Here is a 9321-nt window from a genome sequence, read left to right as displayed (position 1 = left end):
ATTGGAGCCCTGCTGTGTGTCGCCTTCATCGTGCTGCTGGTGTGGTTCATCGCTCATCATCTGAAAAAGAAGAAATACAACGCAGCCAAGGCTAGCGAGTGAGTCTCCTACTGACAAGATTATAATAATTAATTAATCCCTAATTATTACGTGTGTCGGTTTCCTATTAACTCGGTTTAATTGCAGGTTTAATAAAATCCTTATGATCAAAAATAGATTAGTCGCTAATTTGCTTTGTACGCGACGTGGTCGGAAATCTCCTGGTACTAAATACACGTTTTTTCGCTGACTAATGATATCATCAACCATAAAAGTAGAATTTAATTAATTAATTTCTACTTATACACACATGCGTTACAAATAACAAAGTCTCCAGTAATATACAAAGAAGTTAACACAATTTATATCGCAATACTGGATTCTTTGTTGTTGTTGTTGTTGTTGTTGTACATTTCTCACATTTCTAAAAAAAAACGTTCTGTTTTAAAACGAGGAAAATCCCAGATTTTCGGTGTGCTCTCATTTTTATTCTTAGCAAATTTTACTTATCTGCTTCTTCTACATTTAATCATTTTAATGAATAATTAATTATAAGAAAAGTAAATAGATGGCGAAGATTTAAGACGTTTTTATTTGTTTTGTATTTTGTTTACAGGCCACAAGCTGCGGTGAACTATAAAGCGGTCCCTCCGCAGGACCCCGTCCCGGAATGAGCCCGGAGTCCCCACGTGTCTGAGATAAAACACAAAGAAAGTTTTTTTAGCATTTTGTTTTTTTGTGTATTTTTTTAACTTTAGATAAACAACCTGAATGATGTTTCTGTAATTTGGATTTAAACGCACTGACATCGCTTAGGGTTCCGGCATCGATCCGGTAACTTGTGGAAAACAAGTCGACGTCTTATGTTTTTTTCTACCAAGAAATGTTTCTCTTGTATATTGCTTTTGTCCATTAAAAAAATAATAATTAACCGGATTATTATCGAAATTCACTTTTGAACATTACTTTGTTCACATGGTTAGTGAACATTGTTAAATTCTTCGGAAATGTTCACACTAGTTATGTAAAAACTTATTATTACTACTGCGGGACTTTTACTCTTCTCAGAATGATTCACTAAGCAGTTGAAATCTTATCTGATTAACTGAACATATCAACAGATCAGACGCTCTATTAATGCCAGGTGGAACATTTCAGGTGAGGGGTCAGTAATTACAGACATACTGTATAAGGTGCACCTTTATGGAGCGTACACTGACATAACATTAAAATCACCTGCTCGATATGGTGTAGGTTCTCTTTGTGTCGTCGAATCCTGGACTCCACAACACTTCTGAAGGTGTGCTGTGGTTTCTGGCACCGAGACGTTAGCAGTCATGAGGTGAAGCCTCTGTGGATTGGATACGTTTACATGCCAAGGTGGACGTCCTTCACCAGAGACATTTACAGAAGTGATACAGAATGATAAAACCATCAGTCTATAACTCCGTTAGGAGGAAATTCAACAAGTGCTAGTTTAGGTATTTTAGAAAGAAGTAGGACTTTACACATGGTTTAAATCGTTGGGAATCTGGAGGCAGAGTCAGCACCTTGGTCATGGATAGATAGATAGATAGATAGATAGATAGATAGATAGATAGATAGATAGATAGATAGATAGAACTTAATTGTCATTGCATAGTACAGGAACACAGCAATGAAATGCAGTTTGGCATCGACTCCTCAAGAAGTACAGGCGTTGTTGTGCCTTACTAACCAGAGCTGAAGTGTTCTGGTGCCAGGGCAGATCCTCAGAGATGTGAACTCCCAAGAACTTAAAGCTGGAGATTCGCTTTACCTCAGTTCCATTGATGTACAGTAGAGTGGGAAATGTCTCCTGCTGTTAGATTTTTCAAAGTCTACGATGAGCTCTTTAGTCTTTGTGGCCTTGAGGGTCAGGTTGTTGATGGCACACCATGTTGTCAGGCTTCGGATCTCTTCCCTGTAGGCCGATTTGTCGTTGTTGCTGATCTGGCCGACTACGGTGGTGTCATCTGCATACTTGATGAAGATGTTGAAGAGGTTTAAGCAGAGGAGCATTGTCAAGGGTGAACAGGGAGTACAGCAGTGGGCTCAGAACACAGCCCTGTGTGGTGCCAGTGGTCAGAATGATGGTTGAGGATACCTGTTTGCCCACCCTAACAGATTGAGGTCTTTTGGTGAGAAAGTCCAGAATCAATCTGCAAGTGGAGGTGCAGATACCCAGGTCACTGAGCTTAGTGACCAGTACAGTGGGGAAGACTGTATTGAACGCAGAGCTAAAGTCAATGAACAGCATTTTGATGTAGGAGTTGTTTTTATCCAGGTGAGTGAGGGCTGAATGAAGAGCCGTGGAAACTGCATCCTCTGTCGACCTGTTCGTGCGATAGGCAAACTGGTGTGGGTCCAGTGTAGGGGTAGACCCGCGGTGAGGTGATTCCCCAAGCCGTTCCTGAACCACGTTTGCAGAGCAGAAGGCCGCATTATCCTGATAAAAGACACCATTGATGGGAAACACCATTTCCATGAAGCCGAACAAGATCTGTAACGTGATCATCAACGTTATTCACATCACATGTCAATGTGACAACAAGACACAATTTTTGGATAAGACGTAGTTTGCTTACTTGCTATCTATCAAAAAAAAGCTTAGTAACGTATAAGGCTAGTCTCCAAATCTAAGGTGCATCTTAGAGTTCACTTTTTAATTACTCTGTGATGCCCTGAATGAAGATTTACTGTCATAAAAAGATCTCAATTCCAACTAGATTGGTTTGGAATATTTCTGAAAATGTCAGACATGACAGTAAAACGTATCACTTACCACATGAGGTGTGAAATATGACGTTTGGAAAAATACCCTGAGTGTGCTGCAAAAAAGGGGAAACACATAGATGGTGTGATGGTGTGTAGGAAATGGTAGCAGATGTGCAGAACCGCATCACACAGGAACACACACTTCTTCTGACGGCTCGACTCGGCTTCCCGCCACACCAGGCTGCGCTCTCTTCTTCTCTGTCTGTTATTAATATTACAATAGCTCATTATTAAAAGACATGCTGGTACAAGGATGGTGTATTCTGTGGACGTGTCCCATCTGATCTTTAAAAAGAACGTGAAGCAGGTCCAGCAGCTCAGGTGACGTACTTGAGATACAGCAGGCGTGTTTTCACTACATCTCAGAAACCACATGAAAGACCTGAAACTTGCCAAAAAAGTAGAAGTTTTAAAAGGAAGTTTTTTTTTTTTGTTCAATAAAAAATGTCACTGAAACAATATCCTGCTCTTTATTCCTCATGTCCCTCTCACAGGCTTTACAACGTACAGTGTCTTACATCCATCACCCACACTGTCTGCACTTACACTTAACGTTTATTACGTGTAATTTTAACGATTTTCTAGAAAACACGATCCTAAGTCTATATTTTATTGTAGTTTTGGATTCAGTGTTCATGAAGATCTGGTTGATGAGCAACTTAAGTGCTGGAGGACAATAAAAATAAAAAAAATCCATGCCTGAGATAATCAGATGTCTGTATTTATTTATTGTTATTGTGGTACCTTTATTTCAACTTCAGTCAGACGTTTGGTGACAGTCTGCTGTTGTTGGCCTTTCAACAAAACTTCAAAAGTGCTCCTTATAAGCATTATACAAGACTGGGAATTTTTCTGTGTCTCACTTTCGACTTTCAGTTCCAACCGCAGCTCTCTGCACTCTGCATTTCTTTAGCAAATCATCAGTGATGTTGTGATAAGAAAAACGATAAAATCTAACACAGCATACATTTTCTTTTTACTTTCAGAGCCTGTCAGCATCACTGCAAAAAAAAAGGAGAGGAGATTAAGCGGCAGGAACGACGAAGAAATCAGTAACGGTTAATAATAATAATAATACGCTCTCTTTTTTTTTCTGATAACAAAAGATCTTCATTTTTCACTTAATTTTTCATTTAATGCATGTGATTTAATGCATAAGATCATTTGTTATCATAAAAAGAAAGAGAGCGTATTATTATTAACGGTTACTGATTTCTTCACGTGAAGAAGCAAAGTTTCTTTTCTCTAAATTCATTGCTTCGAGCTGTAAGGATGAAGTGTGGAGAAGTTCTACTTATGTAAAAGTGTAGATAGTGTTTAAAAGAGATGTTAAACTCTTTTAAACTCAGTAACAAGTGAAAGAATTCAGCTGAAAATGTAATCAAGTGAAAGTCCAAAATCTTTCAGAAGAGAACAAACAGACGATCGCATTAGACGATATAAACAGAGTGTGAATAGAAATATAAAACAAAAGAAACACAAAAAAAAAACATTTTCTTTTACTTTTAAACATAAACGAGCATTAAATATATAAAAGGTCAACATTTAGCGTCTTATTTATTGCTTTAGTCCTCTTTCGCGTTCCGTTCAAAATCGTAATTATCTCGTTTGTGACCACAAAATTTATTTATTTATTTGTTTGTTTGTTTATTTAAAAAAAAAAAAGTTGATTATTTCTGTCAAATAGCATAGTATTGTCAAATTTGCTTCATTTCCAGATGTTATGTGATGATAAGGCTGCATGTTCATTGTTGCATTCATCTCCATTGTTATCGTTACCCCTGGCGGTCAAACATGGAAGTGCACCAAGCGCTAATAAATAGAGGTCCACTGGTGATTACAGACAGTGTGTTTTTTATATTGTAAGGTATATTATAAAGATTGTCAGAGGAAAGTAAACCTCATCAGAGAGAGCTGAGGGAAAATGTTTGACTGTTTGAACTAGTTTCAGTAATTTTGTGTGTTTTTCAGATGTTGGGCTACAGTTTTTTATTAAATTCTCTATTCAGCTCATTTTTTATGCACAAAGAGAGATAAATAAAAAGGCTGAACACGTCATTGTTTTTATGGCTGATCAACTTTTTTTTTGCTCTTTATACCCAGCTAGTGATTTTTATATATGGAACAAATAATAAGTTATCAACTGATGCTAGAAGCTAAAGATCATATATTACAGAAAGTCTAATAAAATGCAAATTTATGTTAATAGTATAGATAATAGTTAAGTTTTAAAGTATAAAATGTTTTATGACACAAAATCATAATGAATAATGTCATTATGAACTCTTCACATCTAAGCGATCTCTAATTTTAAAGATGTTTATGAGCAAAGATTAATTACATCGTTAATAAAGTTAATAAACAAATCAGATGTTAATGAATCTCTTATATATGTTTGCGGTGTGTTAAGTACCATTGGTGATTTTTTTAAAATTTTTTTTTGAGTTTTTTTCCTGCTAAACAAAATCAGTACTAAATAATTCACTGTTTTGCTTACAGACAATAAACAGATCTAAAATATCCATCTTCAGGAGGCTGTTTTTTAAAAAATAAAGGACCAAAGAATAATTACAAGGCTCCATGTTTTATTCTAATTTTTTATTATTTTTTTCATTACTTTATCTTCCTTAGAACATAAAAAAACAATCAGAATATAACAAATATACAATAACATGATATATTACTATAAATCTATAAATAGGTCTATATACACATTTGTACAGTAATGTACATTAATATGACTGTCGACTGAACACCTGCTCGACTCTTGTTCATCCACAGGAAAAAACAAAAACTGAAAGATGAAGCATGTCACATTCTGTGGTACAGTAAATTCCCAAGAAGAGGTTTTTGATGATAATGCTGCAGTCATCACGACCCTACTGATCATTTTCATCACAACAGATTTACAGACTACAACAGCGCTACAAAGTGCAGAATTTAGCACAAAAGCATTTTTAAAAATGTCAAATCTAAACGTCATCAGAACCTCGAGAGAAAAAGGTCAGGTCTGAATCACAGGGAAAGGTCCATAAGTCCATAAGTTATATCTATATAACCTCTACATAACTTATATAATCTACCTGCTCTAAAAACATATCAGGATTTAAAATAAAATATTGTACAGATCAGAAATATCACAAACATTTCCTTAAGTCCGTTGAGCTAAATTTCCGTAATGGATCGATTAATACTGATCCGTCTCCTGTTCAGGTCATACGTGGTTTTAAACTTGCCCTGGATGGCACATAGGATCGTCTTCCTGTATATGCTGGACAGGAAGTAGTAAATGATTGGGTCCAGGCAGCTGTTTAGCGCTGATAGAAGCAGGGTGCTTTCATTCCAGATGTGTAACAGCTGCTTACTATCTACTTCCTTGATCACGTCCATCTGAGCCAGAACGTACGGCACTCGGACCAAATGGTACGGCAGGAAGCACAGCGTGAATATCACGGGCACCAGGAACGTTTTCAGAACCAGTCTCTTCTTCTGGTTCGGTGAATTCGGGTCACTTTTTCCTATCTCTACGGTTTTGAGCTTTAACGCAATCTTAGCGTAGAAAACCAGGAACACAAGGAACAAGCCAAAAAAGAGCGCCACAACAGACAGGTTGACGCTGCTGGCTAACAGCCCTTTAGTGTGAAAATGGAAGCAGATCTTGTCACACGGGTGTTTATGCTTGTTACTAACAAAAAACATGCCGGTTCCTAAGAAAAGAACCGCCCAGATGATGAAGCTGGCTATGCGGCTCCACAGCACCTTCTGTACCCGAAAGACCCAGACAGGCTTAACGATCTTCAGGTAGCGGTCCAGGCTGATCAGACTGAGGAAGGAGATGCTGGCATACATGTTAATGTAGAAGAAAACACCCACCACTTTACACAGAAAGAAAGGGCCCTGCTTGTTATGGTAGTAGATCCTCAGGGGCAAACTCATGACCAAGAGCGAGTCAGCCAGCGTCAGGTGACGCATATACACCGCCATGGAGCTATCGCCATGGCGTCGCACGAAGAAAACAAAGATGCTGAAGGTGTTGCTGAGGAGCCCAAAACAGCAAATGATGCTGTAGCTGATGGGCAAGAAGAGTGACAGGTCTCTATCATCAATCTCACAGGTATCATTGCTGGAGTTTCGTCCCAAAGACATTGTGCCTGTGGAGCGGAGCCAAAGATTTTTAACAGGATTTAATTTATTAAAGAAGCACAAATCAATTACACATCATAATGGAACCATTGGACTGATTTTTCCCACAAACACAATAAAAGTCAATTAAATCTACACACACTCTTAAAACAAAGGATCCTTGGGGTTTTGTTAAGAACCCCAGAGTTCCATGTTAGACTCCTTGGAAAGTGTTTTTTTTATAAAAACAATTCTATAATTCAATCATTCAAACTGAAATGATAAAGAGGGAGGAGTTTCACCGTTAGCAAAACTACAGACAATTTTCTCACCGCAGTCATGTTATTCTAAATAAAGACCCGTTTTGGGTTCCGTACTCAAACGTATGAAGTGATAGAACCATGTTAGTTTTATATACAGTATAGAACCGTTCTGTTTTGGAGTGTACTTTGAGGAAAAAATGCTAAACTGCAGTTTTATGCTACAAACACTTGTGACTTTAGTGGTACTTCCATGAGAACCTCCTACTTTGTTTTAATGACTCTACGGGTTAAAAAATGCTACCGCATTTAAACATACATTGAAATATAGAACGCACGATACAATTTACCCCCGAGGCACGGGGAGAACATGCAAACTCCACACACACAAGGCGGAGGTGGGAATCGAACCCCCAACTCTGGAGGTGTGAGGCGAACGTGCTAACCACTAAGCCACCGTGCCCCCGGGTTTACAAGTTGTGTTTAGTACAGTAAATCTGGAATAATGTGGTCAAGGGTTGCAAGAATCGTAAAATTAACATTTTTAATCGCTGGCCAAAAATAAAAAAAAAAGAAAGAGAGAGAGAGAGAGAGAGAGAGAGAGAGAGAGAGAGAGAGACCCCTGGTGCAGAAGAATCTAATGATTAAAGTATGTAATTTGACTGTAAGGAGCAGCACTGGATTTATACAAACAGAATTGTACCTGTGCTGCCAGGACCAGCAACACAACATAATCAGTATGTGGAATCGAGTCCCAATTTTAATTTAAAAAATGTCAATTGAAAATTCTTAATTCTTAAATTAAAATTCTTAAAACGAATGCCTCAAATCTGAAAGTCATAAAACATTATAGATGTGTTATGTGACTTAATCACCCAGAGTTTGCATTAGACTATATTTAAAAAGGTTTTATTTAAAAAAAAATCCCAATCAAAAGATGTAAGAGTGAATGTGATTTTACAAAAAAGTGTAAGAATGCAGTCTTACCTCTGTAACCGTCTTCCTTTACTGTGCAGCTGAAATAAAGGTCGTTCAGATGAAATCCTCTGTGCAGGAAACGTCTCAGCTGATATTCACTTTATGCTCATTTGTGTGAAAAAAAAAAAAAACTGTGTCAGGTCAAACAGTTCAGAGAAACACAACCCACAACCCTCAGTAATGAGGAAATGACTGATATGTTTCGGCTCTTAGTTCCTGCTTGATTTGATTTAACACACTGCACAATATAAATGTTGAGTCTTTAAATGTTGTTTTTAAAGAAATCTTCAAATCTTAAACCTAAATAAAAAACATGTGTAAAGTTCTTTAGGGATTTAAGTTAATTTGTGGGTTTCACCATGAATGAGAGTGTGTGTGTGTGTGTGCCCTGCGATGGGTTGGCACTCCGTCCAGGGTGTATCCTGCCTTGATGCCCGATGACGCCTGAGATAGGCACAGGCTCCCCGTGACCCGAGGTAGTTTGAGGTAGAGTGAGTATCACCAATCAGCTATACTGTAAAACTGATGTTTAGATAACATCCTATTCAACTGAGTGTTAAGGGCCTTGTTCAGGGGCCCAGCAGTGGCAGCTTGGTGGACCTGGGATTCAATGTCATAACCTAATGATTAGTAGTCCACCACCTTAACCACTAGGCGACCACATCCATCTCATCCATCTCAACCATCCATCCATCTCATCCATGCATCTCATCCATCTCAAACATCCATCCATCTCATCCATCCATCTCATCCATGCATCTCATCCATCTCAAACATCCATCCATCTCATCCATCCATCTCATCCATGCATCTCATACATGCATCTTATCCATCCATCGCATATGTCTCATCCATCTCATCCATCTCATCCATCCATCTCATCCATCCATCTCATCCATCCATCTCATCCATGAATCTCATGCATGCATCTTATCCACCCATCGCATATGTCTCATCCATCTCATCCATCAATCTCATCCATCCATCTCATCCATCCATCCATCCATCCCATAAATCCATCTCATCCATCCATCTCATCCATGCATCTCATACATGCATCTTATCCATCCATCGCATATGTCTCATCAATCTCATCCATCCATCTCATCCATCCATCCATCCATCC

General features: G+C 38.1%; 2 protein-coding genes across 2 annotated transcripts in view; one reads left to right on the top strand and one right to left on the bottom strand.

Moving 5' to 3' along the window:
• Window positions 1–975, top strand: part of LOC132860236 (V-set and immunoglobulin domain-containing protein 1-like) — a 6337-nt gene extending 5362 nt beyond the window's left edge. Inside the window, exons 6-7 of the mRNA XM_060891360.1 lie at window positions 1–98; window positions 656–975. The exon at window positions 1–98 is cut by the window's left edge and continues 32 nt beyond it. Coding sequence (XP_060747343.1) covers window positions 1–98; window positions 656–713 — 156 coding nt within the window. The 3' untranslated portion in view covers window positions 714–975. The remainder of the gene's footprint in view (window positions 99–655) is intronic.
• Window positions 976–5463: 4488 nt separating this feature from the next.
• gpr34l (G protein-coupled receptor 34 like) lies at window positions 5464–8447 on the bottom strand. The gene is made up of 2 exons (XM_060890792.1): window positions 8205–8447; window positions 5464–6986 (listed from the first exon to the last, which is right to left on the bottom strand). The coding sequence occupies exon 2, from the start codon at window positions 6979–6981 to the stop codon at window positions 6001–6003; it is 981 nt and encodes a 326-aa protein (XP_060746775.1). The 5' UTR covers window positions 6982–6986; window positions 8205–8447; the 3' UTR covers window positions 5464–6000.
• Window positions 8448–9321: the final 874 nt, after the last annotated feature.

Source organism: Tachysurus vachellii, chromosome 17 (genome assembly GCF_030014155.1).
Source record: "Tachysurus vachellii isolate PV-2020 chromosome 17, HZAU_Pvac_v1, whole genome shotgun sequence".
NCBI lineage: Eukaryota > Metazoa > Chordata > Actinopteri > Siluriformes > Bagridae > Tachysurus > Tachysurus vachellii.
The sequence above is the reverse complement of the archived record's forward strand: the minus strand, read 5'-3'. Positions and strand labels throughout refer to the sequence as shown.

Bases quoted from the DNA above. Each gene is read 5' to 3' on its own strand.
- gpr34l (XM_060890792.1), bottom strand. From the start codon at position 6,981: ATGTCTTTGGGACGAAACTCCAGCAATGATACCTGTGAGATTGATGAT.